Genomic DNA, 27,292 nt, shown 5'->3' with positions numbered 1-27,292 from the left:
TCTCAATCCTGGTCTCAGTTCTTGTCTGATCCCGGTCTCAGTCTTGGTCCCTGACTCAGTTCTTGTCTCAATCCTGGTCTCAGTCCCAGTCTGGTCTCGGACCTCGTTTAGTCCTGGTTTAGTCCTGGTTTAGTCCTGGTTTAGTCCTGGTTCAGTCCGGAGGCGCAAATAATGAAGAAAATTGTTGTTTTCTTATTTTTGGTTTTATATTGAAAAACAAGGTTCTTCTTCTGCCGCATTTTTCACTTTGACTTTGATTTTATTACGACTTCATTCTCGTAATATTATAACTTTATTCTCATAATATTACGACTTTATTTTAATTTATGACTTTATTTTCGTAAAATTACGACTTTTTCTGGCTTCGACTTTATTCTCATAATATTACGACTTTAATGTTGAAATGTTACGACTTTATTCTTGTAGCACCAGCATCTTTTTTTTTTTATCTGACCCTTATACTCTGTTGTAATTTTGCACGTTCTCCCACTTAGAAATCATGGAGGGGTCTGAAATTTTCATCGTAAGTGCATGTCCACTGTGAGAGACATAATCTAAAAAGAACAATCCAGAAATCACATTGTATGATTTTTTTTAACTCTTCATTTGTATAATACAGCTGCAAATAAGTATTTAAACACTTTTGGGGGTGGTTTTCTGCACATGGGACAGGGCGACTGCACTGTATTAAGGAGAGGAGGACCATGTATTGAGAGATTTTGGGGAACAACCTCCTTCCCTCAGTTAGAGCGTTGAAGATGGGTCGAGGCTGGGTCTTCCAACAGCCAGGAGAACCAAGGAGTGGCTCTGTAAGAAGCACAACAAGGTTTTGACGTGGCCTAGTCAGTCTCCAGACCTAAACCCATTAGAAAATCTTTGGAGGGAGCTCAAACTCTTGTGTTTCTCAGTGACAGCCCAGAAACCTCACTGATCTAGAGAAGATCTGTGTGGAGGAGTGGGCCAAAATCTCTCTTGCAGTGTGTGCAAACTTGGTGAAAAACTACAGGAAATGTCTGACCTCTGTAATTGTAAACAAAGGCTACTGTACCAAATATTAACACTGATTTTCTCAGGTGTTTAAATACTTATTTGCAGCTGTATCATACAAATAAATAGTTAAAAAATCATACAATGTGATTTCTGGATTTTTTAATTTTCTTTTTAGATTATGTCTCTCACAGTGGACATGAACCTACGATGAAATTTCAGACCTTCCATGATTTCTAAGTGGGAAAACTTGCAAAATAGCAGGGTGTTCAAATACTTCTTTTCCTCACTGTACATACTTGATTGATAATATTCTTTATTTTATCATTTCATTGTACCTGTAATGTAATAACAGGGTCTTGATTGTTACTTTAAGAATGTGAGGCTCAAAGGCTCATGGGAAAAGCGCATTGATTTGTTGTAAAAAAAAACAAAAAAACTTCTTAACAAATGGACTGAAATCTGAAATTAAAAACTAATTAAATTTCAAAAAGCGGCGGCCTCTGAACGCAGCCAATATTTTTACAAAACTATGAGCGAAGTTGTTTCATTGAGTCTCTTATTTTCCCCCCACTCGTCGTCGACAGAGCAGCAGAGAAAACAGGATCCCAACGGCTTCACGTGAACTTTAAGGATCTGTACCTGATTTTTTTTTTTTCCGTGTCACATTACACTCCACACTGGTCTTTGGGGGATGTGAAAAGAATCTTAAACTCATCATGATGAAATTCATATTTCATTTAAAAAGCTAAAAAAAAAAAAAGCATCTTCATTTGATATAAATACATACTTGATTGATAATATTCTTTATTTTATCATTTCATTGTACCTGTAATGTAATAACAGGGTCTTACTGTTACTTTAAGAATGTGAGGCTCAAAGGCTTATGGGAAAAGTGCATTGATTTGTTGAGAGGAAAAAAAAAACAAAAACTTTTTAACAAACAAACCAAAATCTGAAATTAAAAGTTGTCCAAAAGCTAAAATGAACACAAGTCTTGTCGTTCGTTTTGGGGCAGTTATTAAAAGAACTGCATTTGTATTTTGATAATCATTATCATGATCTGGACTATAGAGGCTCTTAAACAATGCTTAAACACCTTGTATGTGAAAACAGACTTTCATTAATAATACACCGTACATATTCTCTATCAAGAAAGCTTCAGTCACCATATCTCAACCTTTATGCGGTTAAAAAAGTTGGTGCAAAATGTCAAAGTACATAATAGAAATATTTACTGGACATACCAACTAATGAAAAACACAATGGTCAACATTGGTGAGGAGAAAAATCAGTTTATCCACTTTTCTCCTCGTCGTGGATTCTACCAAGACGCTGAGGGATTCTTCTCACAAATGGTCAATATTAAAATAATCATTAGTTGAATCAATACTGGTCATATCCAGAGGTAGTCTGATTCATCAGTCGGCTTCTTTTTGTAAAAAACATCTGACCTCGCAACATTAGGATTCGTTTGTTCGACGGTAGGCGGCTACTTTCTTTTATTTAACCAATCCTTGCTATTTGGTCGTGACGTATGTAAGGCGTACCGCTAACGGGGTTAACTGGTATATGAAGCTTTTCCCAAATCCCGTAGGAAGAAGGACAATAACGTCTTTCCCCTTGATAAAATTCACCAAACATTCTCTTTGTTCCGGTTTTAAATCCTCGATCTTGGAAATCGTTGCCAACACTGAATATATGACTCTTCGCTGATTGGCTGGTGCCCGAACTCACACTTCAGGGGTTCTTGCAAACCGTCTAGTGCAGACTTGTCCAAACTATGCAGCCCTCAGACAATTTTGTCTTAGCCCTCAGGCCTCCAGGTGAATTGGCCTAAATGACCTTGCATCAATTAAAAATGAACTAATTACTAAGCTCATATTTAATATTTAGTGTGTGGTTTTAAGGATCTTGGCATGAATAAAGACTGATGGCTCATTCTAACATGTTAAACATATTTCAATTATTCACTGTATTGAACTCCAGTCTACAGTCCTCTACTTCATCTGTGTTTAAATATGTGGCCCTTGATGGAAAAAGTTTGGACATCCCTGTTCTAGTGTATTCTGATTCATGACCTAGCCACCGGAGAGAAATGAAAATGAGCGGAGACACTAGGTGGCGCCAGCCTGATCTAACCCTCTCCAGGCAGGTGTTGCAACAGCTAAATGCCAATTACCTACTTACTCCAAATCCATATTTTATGAGCTTTTTTACTCAGGAGCCTTTTTTCTCATCCATGCTGATAAACGTGGACGATGCAGACTGTGTAAGAACGACTACACACAAACGACCTGCCAGAAGTGCAAAGTACTTTTGTTGTTTACAAAGGATAAAAATTGTTTCTTGGAGAACCACACGAAAAAGTGATGTTGTTCTGCCACTGTAAAGCTGTTACACTGAGCTTTATGTTTTCATTGTTATGAAAAGTGGTGAACACATAAAGTTAGTGTTTATATCATTTTCAGTCTTCAGTGTTAATTTACCACACTGGACCAATGCTGCAAATCTGCAACATCCCAGACACACTGGATGTGAAGGTCTCACTCAAAAAAAAGTCAGGATTGTATATTACTGCCCCATATGATCATTTTCCCCAAATATCAGATTCTTCCTGTTACTACAAATTAATTTGAGCCTGAGAGGGCTAGAGTTGGGTAGAGTAGCCAAAATTGTACTACAGTAGGAATACCATTACTTTAGAATAATATTACTCTGGTAGAAGTACAAAGTAGAAGAAGAAATCAAATAAAAGTTGTATTATTACACTGTAAATCTACTCAAGTAGGAGCAAAGTTCTGGTGTCTGAAAACGGCACAGTTAAATGTACTTGAGTAAAGTAACAGTAAAACCCTCTGGCCAAATGAAGAGCTTGTCTCGGTGGTAAATCAGCGTTACAAACAGGTCTGTACAGAAACGTCAGTGATTGGAATTTGGGGCATTTAAACATCATCTCCAGACATACAGAACTCAAGAGGAGCAGAGAAAGTAAAGCTGTTGTAAAATATAAAAGTCCCACCAGATGGCGCCATTGCACAGTATCTAAATAACAGTAGAGAAGCTCTGTTGCTTTGGACATGACTCGTTTTGTGTAGTGGGACTAAACATATTTTCATTTTATATTTTTTGATGTACTTAACGTGTTTTTGTAATCTAAATAATTGACAATAAAAACTAAAATCTGTCCGGTTATATTGAAGACAACTCAGGAGGACAGGAGACGACATCCAGAAGACCACCCCGCCACAGTAAATAATTAAAGAGACAACTGGGAATATTATTGTTTTATTGTCACATTAGAAAGTTACATGAAGCATTCTTAAATCGGCAGCACCATAAACAGCCAATGGACAAAAGCAGTTTCAGTTTCCTGCAAAGGCCAGGATCAACATTAAGAACATGGTAATAATAGAATATCCAATATACAAACATTACAAAACACAGTGGTTCTAGATTTCAGAAGGACGAGCCGCCGTTTGGAAAAGCCGCGGCATCCGAACGCAGCCGATATTTTTACAAAAACTATGAGCGAAGTTGATTGATTCAGTCTTTTTTTTTTTTAAATCCCGCACTCGTCGTCAACAGAGCAGCAGAGAACGCAGGATCCCAACGGCTTGACGTCAACTTTAAGGACCTGTACCTGATTTTTTTTCCGTTTCCGTGTTTGTTTTTTCCAAACTGGTCTCTGGGGGTTGTGGAAAGAATCTTAAACTCGTCATGATGAATAATTAGGATGTTCTAAATGCGTAAAGTGAGTGAAGAATAACTTTGGAACACGGCAAAACATTTCAAATGAACTAGTTTTGCTTTTCGCGTTTTTAAGAAAGAAAAAAATCAGGTACAGAGACTTTTTGGTAACACTGAGAAGATCTTAATTTTTACATTTTAAATTAATAATCACGTCTTATTTTATTGTAGAGCAGATCAGCTCAGAGGAGTTTTACGTTTAAAATTCCTCTGGTGTCTAAACGTGTTACCAAATGTGACTGATGTTAATCTCAAGCCCTGGTCACAAAGTACAAAAGTCATGCAGAATCGCTCACGTCTTTTCACAGTAAAATACCATAAAACGCCACAGTCACAGAAATGTTTGGCTCAAGTTTAAATATAAAGAGTCCGGCGTCTCTTACCAATGCGATGTACGCTCACACCAGCAGAGGGCGCTACAATACTTTACAACAGAGTCAGTACAGGTCGTGTTTGAGGAGATCTTCAGAACTTGTGTTTATAGTCCAGCCAAAAAAAAAAAAAACAAATACAGGTTGTGGATTCATTTCAGCTGCGATCACATCAAAATTATGATTTACCTAAACCTGGTCCAGAGCAAGAATAAACCAGGAGTAGAACAAAATGACAGGTTGGGCGTTCCATTTCTTTTCTTAAATTTTTTTGTGTATTTACTGTAATAATTCTGCAGGTTTTTTTTTTTTTTGCAGAGATGTTAGAGCGGTAATAATGCAATAGATTTATACAGCTCCTTTCAAGAGCTTCACGGCATTATTCGTTCACTCCACGCTCGTCGGTGGTGAGATTCTACTGTAGCCGCAGCTTCCCGGGGACAGACTGACGGAAGCGTGGCTGCCACTTTCCACCATCAGTCCCTCCCACCAACTAACGCCAGGCTATGTGGACCAAGTGTTTTGCTTAAGGACTAGGGACGGTACAAGACCTCGTGCTAGAACATCGCGCGAGACAAAATTGCCACAAGATCGTACGCACAAGAGAAAAAATATCTTGTGTTCACATTTGAATTGGAAAAAAAGGGTCACGTGTTGGTAAGTTACATCTCGAACAGTTCCAAAGAGCCGTACAAGAATGGAAACAAAATTTGAAAACAAATAAAAAGAAATAAGAAGAATGTGTGTATTAGGAATTATGTTAAAATCTTGTCTTGTTTCGTTCTCGTGGACCCAATCTCATATCTCATCTCATCTTGTGGACATTGTGGAAAGAATTAAGGACGGTACAAGATCTCGTGCCAGAACATCGCGCAAGACAAAATCGCCACAAGATCGTCCACACAAGAGAAAAAAGATCTCCTGAGATTTTTTTTTTTCTCCAAGTCTTTACATTTGAATTGGACAAAAAAGGGTCACGTGTTGGTGAGTTACATCTCAAACAGTTCCAAAGAGCTGTACAAGAATGGAAACAAAAACATGAAAACAAATAAAAAGAAAGTTTTAAGGCCAAAATTGGAAACTGAAAATTGGAAAATCTCGTCTTGTTTTGTTCTCGTGGACCCAATCTCGTATCTTGTCTTGAGGAAATTGTGTCTCGTCCCATCCCTACAAAGGACGCAACCGTTTTTGCCTCTGCTTCACCACTGTGCACCTGGTATTCCCAAGGTTTTCCCATCCAATTACTAACCAGACCCATCCCTGCTCAGCTTCTGAGCCCGAGATCAAGCTTTGACATTATTATCATGTCATATTACCTGCCAGTGGACGCATATACAAGGTCTGATCAAGGGTTTGCCTATGGAATACGGACGGTACAAGATCTCATGCCAGAAGATCGCGCGAGATAAAATCACCACAAGATCGTACACACAAGAGAAAAAAGATCGCGTGAGATTCACATTTGAATTGGCCAAAAAGGGTCACGTGTTGGTGAGTTGCAGCTCTAACAGTTCCAAAGAGCCGTACAAGAATGGAAACAAAAATGCGTAATCAAACTAAAAAGAAAATTCTGAGGTCCAAACTGGAAACTGAACCATTAAATGTGTATATTATTAATTACCGTATTTTCCGGGCTATTAGACGCGCTCATAAGCCTCCAACCCCATCAAATAACGACTACGCACCCCACAATCCAGAGCGCCCTATACACGAATCCACTCGGGTGTCCCAGCACGACTTCAGTAAACTACAAGGCCACACCACCCACAGAACACACAAACACACACGGAGCAGACAGCGACCGCACAGCGAAACACACCCACAGACACACTCATCACTCCACACCGACGAGGAACGGAACGGAGGAACGAACCGAAAAAGCGAGTGCAATGTGCCACTTCTAGACACAACTGAACAAAGCCCAGAGTCACCGTGAACGTGCCAAACAAAGTCCCACTGACCCCTCCAACTGTTGTGTTTCGTTTAAAGTCCGCTGCGGTTCGTTTGAGAAAAAAGTTTGAAAATAGACCATTCTATGACAGTGCGTCTTATAGTGTGAGAAAATACGGTACGTTAAAATCTCGTCTTGTCTCGTGGACCCAATCTCGTCTCGTCTTGTGGAAATTACGTCTTGTACCATCCCTACTAAGGACACAACCGTTTTTTGCCTCTGCAGCCCCCACTGTGCGCCTGGTATTCTCAAAGGTCTCCAATCCAATTACTAACCAGACCCGTCCCTGGTCACCTTCTGAGACCGAGATCAAGCTTTGACATTATCATCATATGCCCGTGGACAGATATACAAGGTCTGAAGACGCCTCACACTGATCAGAAGAATGAATGAGAATCAAGTTTGTACAAATACAAAATGAGAACAAAATTACAGTCTTAATCTGAAATAACTCATTTTCAAGTTTGTTTACGCTGATGAATGAATATTGTGAATAAGAAAGTCTTTTTAATACCAATGTCAAGGTAGTTTTGAGCAAGTGAAAAAGAAAATGCTTTAGTATCATTATTACTGAGTCCATCTGATGCTCATATAAAGACTGATTTGTGATTTGGCAAAAATGTGAAGTTGTTACAAAATGAGTGGAATGTGTGAAAGGTTAATACAATCTGTTTTTGTTTCATAGAAAAGATTTCCTCTAGAACGCTGCTCTTTGGTACGGAGCCCCTAAAGGGATTAAGATATTCTTTTTTTTAAGGGATTTCAGGGGCTCCGTACTTTGTCAATGTACAAAAAAATAGAAGCAAATTCATGTCCAGAGTTTGAATTTTGCACTGTTTCAAATACTGGAATTTTATGTTTTGTTCTCCTTAAATTAGAAGTTTGTTACAGCTCAAATACGAATACAATACTTATCTTAAAGGTACAATATGTAACTTTCTGGAGGTGGATAAGTGATTCCATGGAAACAAAAAGTTCAAAACATACTTCAGAATGGAGATATGTTTTATGCCATACTGTGGAATATTAATGCCAATATTTCCATGGAAACGAGCAGCAAGAGGCCTTCCTCCAAGCCAAATATGAAACAGGTTTATGCAGATGCAAGCCCGCTCACAGTAAGGAAGCGGCAGTTTCTAAGTTTTTCAGTGCAATAAACACAACCAAAACCAATACCATTCTCAATTTTGTGGCTAAAAAGTTACATACTATGTCTTTAAATACTGAAATTTCATGTGTTGTTTTCCCTACGTTGGTGCACTTTTCAAAAATTACAGAAATTAGTTAGTTTTAGAGCTCCTATAAAATACTAGAATAATATATTTTTTAAATTTCAAATTCTTAAGACATGAATCTGCTTCTGTTGGACTGTAAACGTTTTGATGTTGTGAATGTTGGCAGCTTCAGGCAGTGTAAAGTACCTTCAATTTTCCAATCTTCAAACTTTCTGGCTATGAAATTTGGCAGAAATTTCACAATACTATTTAATATTTAACTTCCCAAATGATCAGACATAAAAACTAAGAAAAAATGATCAAATAGTGAAACAAAAAAACTGTCTTTCACATAATTTTTTGTCAAGTGCTCTCAGCTTTTGTCAACATTCATGCCAAAAAGTTACTTCAACTTAATCAAAATTTGAATATTATGAAGGCAAATTTGATATGAATTGTAATTTCTGAAATAAGAACTAAAATTCAAATGTTTTAAAACAAACTTTGAAAACACCATTACTGTCAGTCCTTATTTAGATTAAATTACATTAGATATTTTGAAGGATTTACTTTGTATCTTTTTATATTGGAAAAATTTGTGATTTTTAGTTCCACAAATTGTTAAGTTTTCGCTTTTACATTTGTGAAATCAATTGCAGACATTCTCTAATATTATTATTATCTTAAATGGATCAGCGATATGGTTATTTATTGATACAAAGATTTCTTGGTTTTCAGTTTATATCGGCACCCCCTATGAGTAGTTTATTTTGGAAGTCATTTTCTTTCTGAGTGCTTTTATTGTGTAGGAGCCATGTGCTTCTTTCCTTTTTTATACTTAAAGTGCATATGACAGGTTTTCAAGTTTTTCAGTCTGACTTGGTTTGGTGGAATAGTAAAAAAATGAAAAAAGTACAAAAAGACAGGAAGAAGCTATAATTTCATTTTTCTGACAGTTTAAACCTTCATTTACCAAAATAAAGGTTTTGTCAGGTATTTGTATTAGTCTAATCATAAATATGATGTAATTTAGATGTGTTTGGCCCTTGTTAACATTATGGTTGCTAGGTAACTGTTACCTCTATCTCTGTCCAAACAGGAAGTAGAATTATAAACTTACCTAAAATTCAAAAACTAAAAAAACTATGCAAGATTTGTAGTTACCGTATTTTCCGCACTATAGGGCGCACTTAAAAGCCTATAATTTCATCAAAAACTTATACTTTATAATCCAGAGTGCTTTATAATCCAGAGTGCCTTATAATCCAGAGTGTCTTATACATGAATTTATTGGGGTGTCTTAGTACGACTTTAGTAAACTACAAAGCCGCTCCACTTGCAGCATTACGGCTCCCGTAGTCAAGAGCATTAATACATACTGTGATTCCTTTTAATATCAAAATGCACCTGTCAAGAGACACGCCCACAACTCCCACTTTAAACTCAAGGCTGTTATAAAGTGAAAGTGTGAGCTGTGTGGGAGCAGTGGATGAGAGAAGGAGAACACACATTCACCAAGACAGGGGAGACAGCGCCGAGCGACTTACTGCCAACGGATCGTGGACGCCCGGGCTAAGGATCAGTATCAACTGTGGTCCGAGCTCAAGGAACAGTAACCACACTGACTCGGATAATGACGAGAGGGATGCGGGCGTGCTGGACGCCGTAATCGCCCAACTGTTTGAACAATTATGACTTATTGTAAATACTCTAACAATTTAGCCTCTCAGACAGTATTTTTTTACGTGTTACAATTGAACAAAGTTGAGAGTTATTGTGAACGTGTTAAATAAAGTTTGACTGACTTATCTAACTGTTGTGTTTCGTTTAATGCGCCTTATAGTCCAGTGTGGTTTATTTGTGAAAAAAGGTCAGAAATAGAACATTCAATGACAGTGCGCCTTATAATCCAGAGTGAACTATAGTGCAGAAAATACAGTAATTCTTAAATATAATTGTGTTATTAAATACCGTCATATGCACTTTAAAATTGCACTGTGTATTTTCTCTGGTGCAAAGTCTGCCATCTGCTTGTCTCCATGGATATGCCAGGAATGTTCCACAGTATCATATTGAATGTCTCTATTTCCATGGAGACAACAAGAAGCATGTGAGACAGGCAGCCCAAGTTACAGGTCAGATCAGTGCAGGGGCGACCCAACTCACAGTAAGAACGTGTTTTTCAGAGTATATTTGCACCTGTAATGCCTGTAAGAGAACTAATGCAAGATAGATAGAAGTATAATGCCACAGTGCGGAACATTCCCAGCAAAGCAGCAGGATCTCCTGAGAGACGATCTGGCAGAGCCTCCATCAGAAAGGTTACGCAGTGCACTTTACTACCGTCACAGTTGGGGGTCACGTTTCGAGCAGAGAGTCGGACCCGGGGCTCTTATAAAGGTATTTCCAGATGGCGTAGTAGTGGACGGCGGCCGCCAGAGCCACGAACACGTGCCAGATGGCGTGCGCGAAGGGGATGATGCCGTCACTTTTGAAGAAGAACACGCCCAAAACGTAAATCAGACCTCCCCACGCCAGCTCATGTAGACCGTCTGTGTTACTCTGAGGACAGAAGAGAAGAAATGGGATTAGAATTTCAGATATATACATTTTTCAAATCAATTTTTAACACATCACGGGGAGTTAACATTTGAGAGAAGACTAAAATCTGAGCTCAAAAACGCATACATATCGTTTTGGAATTTTGCGTCCCCTGCACAGTCTTCTCTATGGTTTTTCTCAGCAGTAGCTCAGTTGGAAGAGCATTTGCCCACTGATCTGAAGGTTGGCGGTTTGATTCCAGCTCTCGACATAAACATTAGAGGTTGAGTGGTCAGATCCACGGACCCACAGGTTGGCTGGTGCGATTCCAGCTCCCACAGATGAATGCTGCCGTTGTGTCCTTGGGCAAGACACTTAACCCACCTTGCCCACAGTGTCTGCGTACACTGGTGTGTGAATGTGTGTGTGAATGGGTGAGTGGTTCCTTGTTGTAAAGTGCTTTGAGTGCCTTGAAGGTGGAAAAGCGCGATAGAAAAATGTGACCATTTACCATTTCTCTGGCCTCATCCAACTATTACAGAATTTGTATCAGTTTCCTTGGTTAACTCGTCCTACAGAAGCAGTGCGCTCTGCTTTTCTCATTTTATCTGGGCCAGCATGTCTCCACACTGTCCTTCTTAGCTCCGATTTAAACCTCCCTGTGTGGAAGCAGAGTCAGGCTTGAATTTCCACTACTAACGCGCTGTGTTGAGTAATCAAGTTCATCGGGTCCCAGACTGATGGTAAATAAACTTCTGCTGCCTCAGACATCCAGAGCTTCCAGCCTCTAGGACTCGTTAGGACAACACTTATTTTCCCTAACACATATATTTAAAGAGACTGTCTGAAATTTCTGAAATTTGACCAATCTGCGTCACCACGAGAGATGGGCATGATTAGTCGATTAATCGATAATTGATCATTAAGAATTTCATCGATTACGTTAATTTTAATCGACGAACTGAATGTAGGTTGCTGTGTGTATCGTGACCAAACAGGTCTGTACATGTGTCTCTGCACTCAAAAGGAGCGAGACACAAACAGTGGGTCAGTCTGCAACGTACAGAAGCAAAAATGCATATTTAACGATGACTTGGACAATAAATTCCACGCTTTCCGTTGTGTTCGGGACAAGTGTGAGTCCATGTGCACAGTGTATGAAGCAGGTACATATGTTTCAGTGTCCAGTGGGAAAAAGTTTTGCCAGGTGAGAGTCGCTCAATGTTGATGACGAGTCCCCACCTCCCTCCCCCCGTACGGTGTCCTGGTTTTGACAAACGCAAATATGGTCACACTAACCTGTATTCACCTGAGTCGTGTCTTTAAATCCAACAGAAGTTGAACCGCATCAGCGACACAAGAGCTGTAGTTTTATCTTCGCTTAGTTTATGCAAATGAGCCATGCGGTTTTAAGTTTTGTTTCTGTGACAGTTGAGCAAAACTGAATTAAACACATTATAATGTCAAACGGGCTGATGTGGCTCTAGAGTGGTTATGGTTTATATGTTGTAAAGTTGAATTTATTTATGCAGACTAGTAGTGCAGATAGTAATAATAATGATGATCATTTTAATATATAAACGTTAATGATTAATCGATAATCAATCATTAATTCTTCCGACGATCGATTAAGAAAATTTCATCGAATGCCCGTCCTTAGTCACCACTCACCAGATATGAGATAAAACTATAGGGTTAGCAGCTTTTAGACTTATAGTGTGTTCAGACCAGATAAAGGCCTCCAGTTTATAGTCTATAAAGTGTGTCTAGGCTGTTTATGCGCATCGCAAATCTGGCGTCGACACGATGCGTCTTGGGCGTTTAGGTGTGGACGCACGACCAGGGCACTGACGGAGTATAAATATATAAATGCTGCAGCCGCCGAGCCAATCGCCTTCACTGATGGGTTTATGCAATAATACACTAAAGCCTCTCAACCTGGTCTGCCATTGTTCCAGGAAAAGAAAGAAAATGGCACTTGTTTCCAGGGCAACGGACACCCTGACCGTGAATCAAGTATTTTTCTCCCGTTCGTCCAAGGCATCCAGGACGCTCATTGGGGGCGACTAAACTCAAATACAAAGGCGTCCAACTATAGGCGTAAAGCAACGTTTTTTGACGCTCTGGTCTAAACACACCATTAGACTTAATTGACATTAACACTTTTGTGTCCAATCCAAATGTAAACACTTGGGAAAAAATCTCACAAGAATTTTTTTTTTCTTGTGTGCATGATTTTTTGGCAATTTTGTCTCACAAAATCTTGTACCACCCCTAAAATATAGTAATACAAATATATCACAGCTGAGGTTGTAGGAAAACAGTGCCAAGATGATAAGATGATTGACAGGACATAGGGTTATCTGTTGAGAGTTGAGGGTGAGTTGTTGTACAGTTGTAGGGAGTATTATCTGCTCCATAAAGGTGAGTTATTGTACTGTTGCAGGGAGTATTATCTGTTACATAAGGGTGAGTTGTTGAACAGTTGTAGGGAGTATTATCTGTTACATAAGGTACTGCAAGCTGTGCAATTAATCAAATTTTAATCACGATCTCGATTTGTGTGTCAAACGATTTCCAAACTCATATAATGGAGTTGAAACAATTTAAAGCTTTACAAATTTATTTTGGAATATTTTTTATACAAAAAAGTACAGATTTAATTTTATTTTTTTATATATATAAGAAGTAAGAACAGCTGGATATATAGTTTATTTTGGATACATTTGTGTTTTTCTTTGCCTTATGTCATGTTCCAAGTATATCTGATTCAATTTATGTTTTATACATCTCAAAACTGCTCTATAGTACATACCTGTAGCCTATTTTTATTTTCAGTTTGAAAGTTTTGCGTACATTATCAATAACAAAGTGTTTTTGTTGAGAGAGAAATGCTGAATAAATGCATCGTGTAACTAAAAAAATTATCGTTTTGTGATTTCAATATTGACCAAAAATCGGGATAATGATGTTTTTCCATAATCGAGCAGCCCTACAATACTGCGATTATGTTTTATTTTTAATTTATTTTAATTTAATTGAGTTTTTTTTTTAATTTTTTAATCTGTGACTTTTGACAGGGACAATGCTTGGTACATTTCTGTGGAGGAGCCAGTGAATTCAAACCAGGTTAGCAGAAATCAGATAACTAGAGTAATCAGACAACCCGATGATTAGATCTGATTTTGTTACAGCACAAGAGAAATCTGATCATGAAAAACACCTGGTGACACGTGTCAGTGAATCAGTGGATTTTTATAGTAACTTGTATTTGAAAAACAAAGTATGTGTATTTTAAAATATCTCTTTCGCTTTCAATTTGATTTTAATTTTGTGTACACACTTGATTTTGTCAGAGATAATAGAGAGAATTTCAGTGTTCCCCAGCCACAGCGTAATCTCATAAACTTTGAACCTGGTCATTGTACTGTGATGATGAGTCCTTCTGATCCAAAGTTCAGAACGGTCAGAGCGCACAGATAACAGCTGTTTACGATCTGTGTTTGAACTCAATTACGAGATCATTCAGATGTCAATATTTTTATACGCGAATCACAAATACAAAAACAGCAGAGGATCGCTTCACACTGTAATCTAGAGCCAGATGTCTGATGATATTAGTTTAATTCATTTTCCGTTCAATCTGCTGCTCTGAAATGAGTCATGTTTTGGTTCAGAGCCACAATCATACTCAATATAGAAGCACAATTATACAAAATGGTATGTGCAATTCAATAAAGCTGCATTGTGTAAGACCCCGTTTACACTGAAACGAATCCGCGTATCACTGTATCAAAAACGCTCTGTGTCCTGGCACGTCGTTTCTGTGTCCGCAAGCCTTCCCTATCCACACAGCTTTGAGCACATGTGTTTACGTTTTACAGAAACTTAAAATTTAAACCCACATGACTAATTTGCATAAACTGAGAGCTCAAAAAACAGCCTGCTATTGTGCGCTGATGTTCAGCTTCTGTCGGACTAAAGGACACGACTCAGTGGAATATGAGTCTTTCTGTGAAGGGGTGTTCTGCTGATGGTGAGTCTGTTCTGTGTTTTTATTGCGTTGGAGATTGTTCTTGTTAAACTTTTCAGAGATTATACGTCTGCAGGTCGTACACACAGACCATATATATGAATATATTCTAGCCTCTTAGCGTTTTGGCGGTGAATTACTTCACGGCGCACAGACCTACATCAGTGTATCAGTGTTTTCAGGTGTCCACACAGTGCCGGTGTGAGATAGTATTTTGACCCCCATAGTATATTGACCCCGGGGTCAATATACCACTATAGTAAAGTGACCCCCCCATAGGATTTGACTCCTCTTACTTTTTTCTTTAGTAGTTACTTATCTGATCATTATTTCTCATGTCATTTACATTTATTATATATTGCTACATATTCACTTTCTTTTAAGGTATTTTAAGGAATATTTTGATGGATAACGACTTGGGATTTTGTGTAAATGTAATGTATTGTTAAAATTGCATATACATAGTAATCTTGTCACTTTCTATATTGTATTTTACATTGTTATGTTTTTTAGTTTGCTCTATTCAGATAATCCTTCATCATAATGTCAATTTAGGCAGTGGTTTGTAACAATAACAACCTTGAATTTAGGAATGTTTCTACAGTATAGAATTTTGACCTTCTTTATATATAATAAATCGTTGTCAATATTCATCTAACATCACTTCTTACTTTACGTCATAATAACTATAATAAACATACTGGGGAGTTAAATATGTCAATATGTTTTAATTTGCAGATATAGTATTAATATTCAAAGTTTCTCTATAGAATTCAAGTTGTTTATTAATAAAATATAGATTTTCATAGAGGGGTCAATATTCTATGGGGGGGTCAACATACCATAATACGATTCTGACCCCGGGGTCAAACTACTATATAATATGTTGACCCTGGGATCACCTCACTGTGCACCAAAATCCTATACCACACCGAATCAGATCTGTACTCAGATGAATTCGTGGGAGCTGGCGGCACCAGATCGTTCCATCTCCGGAGCAGTTTTCCATCGGATTAGTGTAAACGAACACTCCATCCACAACGAAAACAACTCAAACATACTAGTGTGGACGGGGCCTAAGTTTTCCAGTGGAGGGTCTGTCAAATGCTTGTCTCCATGGAGATGTTATTGCTTTGTCTGGATGGTATTAAACCTTTCTATCTTCACAGAGACTAAGCCAGGTCAGATCTGTGGAGATTTTAGAGCTATAAATACAACTGTAATTGAATAAATGTAAAGTAGAGCTGTTTAATGTCACACTGTGGAACATTTGAAGATTTTAAAACTTGTATCAGGTTATTCAGCTTGTTTTCAGATTTATTTTCTACTTACTAGTTCTGAGACTGCTTCATTCTAGTCTAGAGGTAGTTTATTTTAAGAGAACTTGTCAAGTAAAATGATCTTGCTGCATGGACAAATAATGACACTGTTTTTAAGTCTTCTTCAAGTTTTCTGATAGATTTAAGTGTTTATATCTTAAAACTTTTTAGCTGCGTACATACTTTAAGTCTGATATTTTAAATTACACAGTTTTTAATTGTGTGTTTTTGAGTGTTTGAGTGTTAATCTTTCTCACATTTTTCTGTAAACTCTGGCTTCCTGTTCTACTTTTCACTTCCTCATTTTAGTGCTTACAAAAGAGAAAATGGGGCAAGAAAGTTTGTTTTTCAGAGTATTTTTGAACCTGTAACATTTGTACGTGAACAAAGATGAACTAAGAGAGTTAAAAGTGTAATGCCTTATTGCGGAACATTTCAAGCAAAGCAATCGTCAGTAGTACCTCAGTAGAGACAAACTGGCCGACCCTCCATCAAAAAAGTTACACATTGAACTTTAATACCATCATAGTTTCATAGTTTCTTTGGTTTACATCCTCAACTTAGTGTTTAGAAAGAGAGAGAGAGAAAGAGAGCAGAGAGAGAGAAAGAGAGGTGAGGGGAAAAGGAATAAGAGGTTGAGAGAGAGAGTGAAAGGGGCTGAGAGGAGAGGGAGAAAAAAAAGAGATAGATGAGAAAGAGAGAGGGGGAGGAAGAAGAGTGAGCGAGCCCGAAGAGACAGATGAGGGGAGAGACATAGAGAGAGAGAGAGAAAGAGAGACAGAGAAAGAGAGATGAGAAAGAGAGATGAGAAAGAGAGGGGGGGAGAAGAAAGAAAGTGAGTGAGACAGATGAGGGAGAGCAGACAGAAGGAGAGAGATAAGGGGAAAAAGGGAGTGAGAGGGAGAAAAAGAGATAGATGAGGAAGAAAGAGAGAGGGAGAGACAGAAGAGATAGATGAGGAGAGAAAGATAGAGAGAAAGAAAGAGAGAAGAAAGCGATGAGAAAGGGAGAGGGGGGAGAAGAAGGAAAGTGAGCGAGACAGAAGAGACAGATAAGGGAGGGCAGAAGGGAGGGGAGAGTTAAGGGGAAAAAGGGAGCGAGAGGGAGAAAAAGAGATAGATGAGGAAGAAAGAGAGAGGGAGAGACAGATGAAGAAGCACGAAAAGGGAGGGGAGAGAGATAAGGGAGATAGGGAGTAAGAAAAGAGAGTCAGACAGAAGAAAAAGGAAGGGAGAGAGACAGACAATATAAAACCAGTTTAAAAGTTGTATTCATTACCATGGAGGTGATGACTGAAGCAGGAAAGAAGCCCATAGTGAGATAGAAGGCCAGCTCCACCAGTTTATACCTGAAACACAACAGAACAACGGAGAAGAGATTCAATACACGCATCAAGAATCTCGGCCTTCTGGTCATTGTGCAGTGCATACTGGGAAGGATTTTCCAAAAAAGTGAGCATCAAACTGCCATGTTTGTTTTCCCAGTGGGATATGTCTATTGACAAAGTCGATCTTTTCAAGTCTTTTGAACCATATCACTTTTGTTTCTGATTCTGATATTGTCATATTTTAGTTTTGGGATTCGGACATCGTAATTGTGTGGTTGTTGGATCCTAACAGCGGAAAACGGCTCGAGAAATGTGTTTGCGAACTCCATAACTGCAAAAGGGAATCAGATGTGTGTGATTGCAAACCTCCATTCAAACTGTTTCTCTTCCCAACGAAATTGAAAAATAGTGAAAGGTGAAGGCGATGGGCAGGATTGATCCACAGGAAGGACAAAAAAGGAAACTTTGACTGCCTAAATCATCCCGAGGTTGCAGCGAACATTTTGTATGTGGAGCAACAACAAAGCAAAATCCCCATCCCTCACTCAGCCTTGGTTACGAATTTAAAAAGTCAACACCAAAGTGAAAGGCACCAGTTGTTCACCAAGAAACACCTTCCACTGCAAAGAGACCAAGACGTGATGTTGCTGTAAAACCACAAGAACAAGAAAGTGCAGCTCAGTCTGTTTGTCTTCTGCACCTCTCACTTAACAAACGGGATCCCGCTTTTCAGTTTTTACGTTTGTACCATTTCAAGCTCTTCATTGGACTTGGACGACTTGAACTGCAATAAATTACTAGAAAAATTAGAGTGTTCTAAAACTTGTGTGTATATATCAATAATATATCCCAACTTGAACTGATTCATTCAAATAGAGACGCATGAACAAAAAGTACTAGGTTAAACCAAACCATTGTATCTGAACAGCAAAGATGTGGAAAGAATTTATTTATTTAGGATTTATTTAGGATGTATTTATTTTTATAGAAAACTTCGTACTTTTCATGGTAGTTGAAGACGTAGATGGTTCCAGCCGCCGCCATGAGCCAAACGAACCAGCGCATGTGAGCCGCCAGAGGACCCAGCTCCCTCAAGTTCAACCTGACACACAAACAAAGGAGTCAGATACAAGGGATGTAACCATAGTCACATTTCTCTGTACGATACTTTCACAATATACAACTCACGGTACGATATTTCCTGCAATACTGTTACTACGAATGTTACTTTTTCCTCTTTAAATGCCTTCACAAAATTCTGTCATAATCCAACTAAGATTTCAAACTGCTAAAAATAAGTTATTTTTCATGTAGTCTGCACTGACAGGGAGCAAAGGATCATGGTCTATGTAGTTCCCTCCATTTTTATTAAACTCACACAGCACCTTAACAATGAATTTACTCAAAGAAAATTGTAATTTTGATTTACTGTGTAGGTCCATGAGATTTTTGACAATACGATCTCATGATATTTTGGTTATTGTTATACTGTTATTGTTATAAAGTAAAGGGAGAGAAACAGATGTCGAAGAAATAGAGAGGAAGAAGGAGTCAGAAGAAACGGATGAAGGAGGGCAGAATACTATATAAAGACGAGAGAGGGTCTGACCAGGGCGTGTAGGAGGCAGCGATGAAGAAGTATATGACGACTCTGTCACACATGTGGAAACACTGCTCCATGGACCTGAAACAAACAGAAGACTTCATGTAACCAGCCACAAAAGTCACACAGTGCACCTTTAAATCTAAAGCAGAGGTCGACATTTGGTTTGGGCTAACCAGCTGTCTGAAGAATATGCACAAAGCTTTATTTGAACACTAAAAATGGATTCATAACCAAAAAAAAAACAACAAAACAAAACAAACATGCTTTTATTTTAGTCTATTTTTTGGCTAAAACGTTACATACTGTGGCTTTAATTACAATAATATAAACATGAATGAATAATCATAATTAAGGATACACCAATATGATACTGGTATCAGATATTGGTACCGATATTGAAACATTTGGTGGATTGAATATCGGCTCAGAGATATCGGTTCAGCAGATTTCCTATTTTGGTCTATTAATTGGTGTAATGAGACTTTTTATTTATTTAGTTAATATCTAAATGATTTCAAAGCTATTCTGTAATTACAGTGTATGTAACTGTTACTTTTCAGCTACATATGCTGTTTGGTTTGAAAGAAATAAATCATATTTTCAGTCTCTGCTGTAGTATCGGTTGCTATTAGCAGATACTTTAAGCCATAGTATCGGCATCAGTATTGGAGCTGAAAAAGCTGGATCAGTGCATCCCTAATAATAACATTAATAATATTCAACCAATATGGTCAGATCTCTGTCCACAGCTCATTTACAGATCAATTCAGGTCCAGTAACGTGTGTCCAGCCACTATAGACACTTGACTGTAGGTCGATGTAAGAAAACAGGCTGTTTATGTGTGATATTTTACATCAGTTAAGTGTTAACCACTGAAAACCAAAAGTAGCTCCAAAACCGACACAATTACAACACTCACTGCTCACACAGGCACCTCTCAGATCACAAGTCTTCACAAATAAGTGCCCTTTTAATCCTGACACAAAACAATTGCCCATAAAAAGAATATAATCCAGCATGTTGACAGCAGCTGCGTGTGTCCTCTGGCTATGGGGACAGTCCTCTGTTTGTGGGACAGTTCTCTCTTCTCTGCACTTGCACTTTGATAAAAACAATCTGTAGTTTTGTTGCTGGCTTAAACTGTGCTGAGTTTAACTTTTACGTTTAGTCAGTATCATGGATCAGACACAAGAGCGTTTAAAGCAGCACCTCAGTGTTGTGCATATTGATCTATGGCTGCGCACGAGTGTAAACAAGAGCATGTGAGTGATGTGATGTGTGTTCAGGGGCAGTAAGAAGTCACACACACAGACAAATTAGTCCACAGATAAATACTGATGTGGCGCCACACAATAGGACATTTATCTGTCTGTAAATTGGATTAAATGGACATAATATAGAGAGTCTAAGCTTTCTAACAAGGTATCACATGCCCACGTGGACAATCGTCAGCAAGATTTAGACTGATAGCCGCTATGTCTCCAACTGCCCATATCGGCTGATAATATTGGTCGGGCCCTGATTTATAAACAGAAGAAGTTGTGAACGGCACGGCATGAATAATACTGTAAGTCCCATTACAGTAAAAGCAAGTCATTTCCCAAAGTGACATCTCAGCTGCAGATAAAAGACAGGCACTTCCTCTTGCATCAAAAAGGCTGATTAAAGATTACATAAACTTCTATATTTAGGATAATACAAAAAGGGAAAGGAATATAGCGTTGATAAAAGACAGACACTTCCTCTCACTATAAACGCAAGACAGAGGAGAGAGAAGTGAAAGTGTGAAACCTGACCTCAAATTGTCAGTGCGCACAGAGCTAACGCTATCGAGTGTTAACGCTGTTTAGCTCCTGTGACCAGTGACGTCAAAGAGCAGGCTGCCCAGAAGTGACGACTGGTGGTTTGTTTACATTCCACTAAGCAACGGAAAATGTCCCACAGTCAAGCCAACAACCTAGATGCCAGCCTTTTTATGCCAGATGCCCTTCCTTGTACAACTTTCCACATTACAATGACTGAAGTGGATACGATGTTTGATCACGAGATCCAAATGATAAATTTGATTATCGTGATGTTTTTGCTACAGAAGGGAAGTTATTCATCCCGTTATAAAAAACAAAACCAACACCCAGAACCAGCTTTATTTTGAAATTTAGAAAAGTGCTTTAATCTAGAATTTAAAGCTACCATGTGTAATTATAGTGTCCGACCCTGCCCTTGTATTCTCACACATCACCACTAGAGGCCATCCATGTTACTGCTGAAAAGAAATATAAAGAAATAATGTGGGGGTTTTCATGGCCAATGTCATACTAAATGTTTAGAATCCAAAGCAACCGATGGCTGATGAAGATCTGCCGATATTTTTGGCCTGATACAGTATGTTCGGGCAGATTTTGATTATTTTCCCCAGAAATATATGATTTTAAATTACTACTAAGGTAAATGTTGTCTATACATTTTACTCCTCTGCATAATGAAACTATAACTGACATTGACAATCTTGTTTTTAGTATGAACCCATAATCAATCAAGCTTTATTTCAGACTCCATATAGAAAAAAAATAACAGCCACAGTTCCTCCAATGCCAGGCATTATTAAAACATTTTGAATTTAATTCTGTGAGTCCTCCAGGCGCTTCATGAATTTATATTCAACATTTCTGATCACAGCATTCAGTGTTATACAGCATACATTATTCTGCACAAACAATTGGCACTTGTCCATCAAGGGACTTCCAATCAGGATACGAAATGCATCATTATACGCAACCTTCAGTTTCTTAAATTTACTTTTACTGTAACTGCACTACAAATGGGCAGTAGAGGTGTAACGATATCCAAGTGTAACGATATCCAAGTATCACGATACGATATCATCACAGTATGAACCTCATGGTACAATATTTATTGTGATATTGTGGGAAAGTTCACGATATGGTGAGGAGGCTCACGATTAGGGATCTAACGATATCCAAATCTCACAGTACGATATTTATTGTGATATTTTGTGGATGCAAAACGGCTAAAACTGTGGATATGCTACTTTTTCCTCTTAAAATGCCTTGACAAGACTTAATTCAAAGAACTAAGACTTAAAAGTGTTAGAACTGTTATTTCTTCTATGTAGTTTCCTCTGTCTTTTTTTAGCTACTGCTGCACCATAACAATGAATTTAAACAAAGAGACTTGTAATTCGATATACTGTGATGGTCCATGATATTATTGTGAGAACTTTGACGATACGATATCTCAGTATTTCGGTTATTGTCACATCCCTAGTGGGCAGTATAGAGTGATGTGCAGTAAGCGCTGAACAGTTGTTTTCACATTGCTTTTACGCATATGCAATTTCCGTGCCAACATATTTGCTTGTGCGTAGTTTGCAGTACTGCCTCTGAACGTCATCATCATCCTGAGATCACTCGTGATCATGTGACCAAGGTATTTGACTGTATCAACATTAGACAGCTGCTCACCAGACAAGTAAAAAGCAGGAAACACAGTCTTTAGGTGCTCCTTAGTCCTCACCACCATCACCACACTGTTTCATATTTCTTCCCAATCAGTGCAGTGCAATCTTCATTTGCACTAAAGTGAAATTGGTGAGCCCAAACCAAATATCAGCCTTTGACCTGACAGAAGAAGACCAGAGAGAACAGATGAGCCTGAACAAAGGCTCAGGTCAGGTGAGGGGAGGGGCCAATCAAATACACATGGGCATGGAAGCTTTAAAAACAATATTTACCCAAAAATTACCATAAGGGCTAAAACTGTCTTGTTCTAAATATCTTATGCTCAGACCTCATGTGGCTCTTCTTCCAGGTGATGATGTGGAACACGGTGGAGACGACGAAGAGCGCGCAGAGGCCCAGACCGTACACCACAGCCGTGATCCTCTCCCACGACGTGTCCGAGAGGCGGTGGAGCAGAGCCATCCCCACAAAGGCCGGAACAATCAGCAGCTACAGCACAGACAATACACAGAGCGTTATAATGGTATGTACAGACCACAGGGTAATGCCTCAAAATCACTGCCTCTTGAGTTTTTATATTGATCCAATCAGAAAGAGCAGGAAATGTCATAATAAAAAAACTAAAGATGTTTTTTCAGTTTGTAATAGTGATACGTGTAATACATCTTTGAAAACTGTTGAATGAAAGAAAGAATGCCGGCTAGGGCTGGATATCGTTAAGATGTTACATACATACATAGACCATGATATGTATCTCATACAGTGAGCTTTCGATTCGATACTATTCAATATGATATAATTCAAATCGTTTCGATACAGTTCAGTAAGAATAAATCATGGCCGTTATACTAAAAGATACTAAAGACCATTTCTTGTGCTAAATTTATATGAAACACGCCCATTTTAATCATCAAAACAGTGAAAATGTCAAATGTGTCGCGTGAGTTTCCTTTCACTGAACAAGAAACAAAACTGTAACTGTAACAAAATAATTTTGTAAAATGTACCAAAAATACTCTTGGCGACATATCGATACTGTATCATCACATTAAATGATACAATATATTGAAAAAGTAGCATATTAACAGTTTTGCCCACAAAATATAACAATAAATATTGTACATCGTAAGATGTATATCGTGAAAATATCGTACAGAGAGATTTAGATATTGTTACATCCCTAATCGTGAGCCTCCCCACGATATCACAATAAAAATCATACCGTGAGGTTCACACCAGGACGATATTGTATCGTGAGACTTGGATATTTTTACACCCCTAATTTCAATATTTTTGCACACCCCTAACGCAGGCTACATACAGCTCTCTTAAATAGATATAGAGAGTAATAACACAAAGCAATATTAGTTTTTGGATATTATCATGTAAAACTAAACCATTCTAAAACTATTAAAAGAAAAAGCGTTCTTCTTGTGTGATTTTGTCAGTAAACTATTGATACAAAAGAGTATCTAGTTTTGATACTGTCTTTATTATAGGACCTGGGTATGGTTTTCCCTCCTCTGTGCACTTACAGCGTGCGTGTAGCAGTTAGCGGCGTGCTCGTAGCATGTGGGCTGGTAGCGGCAGTTTGCAGAGGCTCTTCTGTTCATGAACCTGTAACAGTGAAACAAAATCAGGTCAATACAGAAAAACAAGTCAATACAAAGTGCATTTAATCACACAGGGCCCTCCGTCCTGCCCTCCCCTCTGTGTACTCAGCTCTACTACTGTGTGTGCTTATGTTGGAGCAGGGCCAAGAATAACACTGGAGAGAGGTCTAGTGTTTGGATTCAGGGACGTGAGATTATGTTTAATTTCCTTAGACTGTAGTAAGAAATTCTTGGTCCACTAAAGACATGTCCTGGCAATCGAATGGCTGATTAAAAAGGAGGTGTGACAAAAGCTCTCAAAACTGAACTCTATTCATGCATACGTCACAAAACCGGCAGACAGGTTTGGAAACATGCGGATGACAACTTCTTTCGGGCTCTGTTGACGATAGAAAACTGAAAAAATGTCTCTTTCTTCATTTTGTGTATTTTTGTTATAAATTTGTCTTAATAAGTCTTAATAAAAAGTAAAATATAATTGTAGCATATAGAGGCACGAAAACATGATTAGAGGCCCGTCCCCCCTGCAAATCTTTGGCAGGTTGTGAAGACGCCGCTGCTGAATTCACGGTTTTATCACATGCCCAGTGTCGGGAACTACACCGGAAGTCATCATCCGCATGTTTCCAAACGTCTTCTTCGGGTTAACGTGAATAAAGCCTATTAGGTATCGCTGTGTATCTGACACTCACAAGACTACACCTGTGGGGGAGCTCATGCAAAAACTACTATTTATGTAGAAAAAAATACCAGGAAACAATGTATTTATATAAAGACTGATTCAACTTGTGAATGACATGACATGAGCCTTTTTAGATACAAAGCTAACTCACTAACTAACTTCTCCTTTCTGATGTCAGGCCAAATTCTTATAATCTAATTAAATTTTTGGTTGACTAAGACTTCATTTAAATGTTCATATGGGCCTATGTCCTTCTAACATCCTTCATATCACAAAGCACAAGCCATTAAACACCCTCCCGAAGATTTACTCCTTTACTCCACTGAGCAAATTCTAAAAAATCCTCCAGAGTGGGCGGTGCGCGGTGGGTTGGGAGGAGCGGGCGTAGGCCAGGCTCTGGATTGATGATTGACAACTGACCGACGGCCACAACAATCCAACACAGCACGGACACAGTGCACTCCGGACTTTGAAACAGAGCGGACGTTTGTGCTCAGATCATGCCGTTTCCCTTTTCTCCAGACACGGAGGGACATGGCAGTGCCGGGTCGGGGCGTGGCTAGACCCGTGGGTGAGCTTGTCACGTAATAACCTGCAAACCTGCATCTGACTCACTGGCCGTTAGTCCAACCCAAAAATTCTAATATCGTGGCCGCAGTTGATCCTAAAGAGGCCGTTACAGACACGGCTTTGACCCAAAAGTCCAATTTTTAACAAATATGCACTAAAATGCCAAAATAAGGCCAGGGATAGAGATACATTTCTATTTTAGACCCATTTACACAGATCAGCAGTAGAAAAGAGTTATTTTGGTGTATAGTGGCCCATTAAAGGTGAACTGCGTAACTTTCCGGGCAGAGGATACACCATATGATTGTCTCCAAGGAGATCTTATTACATTGCTTAAAATATTCCACAGTAAGACATTAAATGTATCGATCTACCTGGAGGCAAACATGTAGTACCACAAGGTAAAGTTAAAAGTCATATCTGTGGAGATGCGAGCCCGCTCATAGTAACTATGTTTTCTTTTTCAAAGCTTTTATAAGCAATGAAAACACATGCAGTAAAATTAATTCTAAATAAGTTTAATGTCATACTATGGAACAATCCAGGAACATTTCTGTATTAGGAGAGAAATATCGATATATCGTATCGTTTACTTTGATGATACAGTATCAATATCATGGGCTGCTGTATCAATATATCATATAAAGTATTTTTTGGTATATTTTACAAAATTATTTTATAACAGTGCTACAGTTGTGTTGCTTGTTTGGAGAAAGGAAACATGTTTATGCGACACATTTGACACATTTCACTGTTTTGAGTAAAATGGTGTTTAATGTTTTTCATATTAACTTTTCACAAACTTAATTTAATAAAGACTAAGTATCACAGCCATGATTTAGCCTTTGTTTTTTACTGAACCATATCGAAAAGATTTAAAATACATCGTATCCAATCGTATTGAATCAAAAGTACACTGTATCCAAAAAAAACAACAACAACAACATATCGTATCAAGGCCTATGTATCGATTATATTGGCATCTTCTTATGATACCCAGCCCTAGTCTGTATGAACCAGACTGTATGATAAACTGGCCTTGATTTGCATGCAACTGCCTATTTGCATTTTAGGAAAAACATGCTCATTTCTGCTACTTACTTCCTCTTCAGTCAATACTCTCAACAAAAAAAACCCCTAAGAGTCCAATTTTCATTCACACAAACAGGAAATGACCACATTATTGATTTCTCTATCGTTGTGAACGTCATTTGTGGTTTGCATTGTCTCCTGTGTATTTATCTGCAGAAATGAATCAAAAAGCAGCCTTGAAAAGAGACATTCGATAGGTCTATTGTAACAGGAAGCCAAAGAGAGACACGATAAAGGCGTGTGTCGTCAATACAGTACGTGCCACTGTTATCTTCTTCCACTACAATCACGCTTCTACATGTTACAACTGCACCATCAATTATGCATTGAGATTCATTGCATTGATACCCACCTATTGAAGCTGTTTACTCGTTTCATTAAGCTTTTCTTTAAACAAAACTTCAAAAAATCTGCGAACCAGCAAAAGAATCTGGTTGAAAAATATGCACAATCAAATGTCCCAAAAGCAAAAAAAATAAAAAAAATAAAATAAAATAAAAAGAAACAAGGCTAACGCTTTAGCTTCGACTTAGCATCGCAGCCTCCCACCACAATCTCGCCTTTTTAGTCGTTTTCTCAGCACCATCATGTGATCAAAACTGCTCATTCCCACACGTTTTAATCCAAAGTGTCCATAAAGAAGCAGTGGCGGTCAGGACAAGCCGAAAAAGAAGCGAGCGGAGCGGTGTTCGCGACCCCCGGGCTGCCGCTACTTCCAAGCCGACAACAGTGAGTGATTTTCGGCTCATCTCCACA

At 38.4% G+C, this 27,292-nt stretch overlaps 1 protein-coding gene across 1 annotated transcript; it reads right to left on the bottom strand.

Annotated features, from left to right (window-relative positions):
- Positions 1-4,259: 4,259 nt before the first annotated feature.
- Positions 4,260-27,292, bottom strand: mmd (monocyte to macrophage differentiation-associated). The gene is made up of 7 exons (XM_020930413.2): positions 26,889-27,292; positions 24,115-24,196; positions 22,908-23,068; positions 19,103-19,177; positions 18,494-18,595; positions 17,445-17,514; positions 4,260-10,835 (listed from the first exon to the last, which is right to left on the bottom strand). Exons 1-7 carry the CDS (start codon positions 26,912-26,914, stop codon positions 10,632-10,634), a joined length of 720 nt encoding a protein of 239 aa, XP_020786072.1. The 5' UTR covers positions 26,915-27,292; the 3' UTR covers positions 4,260-10,631.

Source organism: Boleophthalmus pectinirostris, unplaced genomic scaffold (genome assembly GCF_026225935.1).
Source record: "Boleophthalmus pectinirostris isolate CB_2022bp ecotype Guang Dong unplaced genomic scaffold, ASM2622593v1 HiC_scaffold_17, whole genome shotgun sequence".
Taxonomy (NCBI): Eukaryota; Metazoa; Chordata; class Actinopteri; order Gobiiformes; family Gobiidae; genus Boleophthalmus; species Boleophthalmus pectinirostris.
Note: the sequence above shows the minus strand (reverse complement) of the source record. Positions and strands in the feature narration are given on the sequence as shown.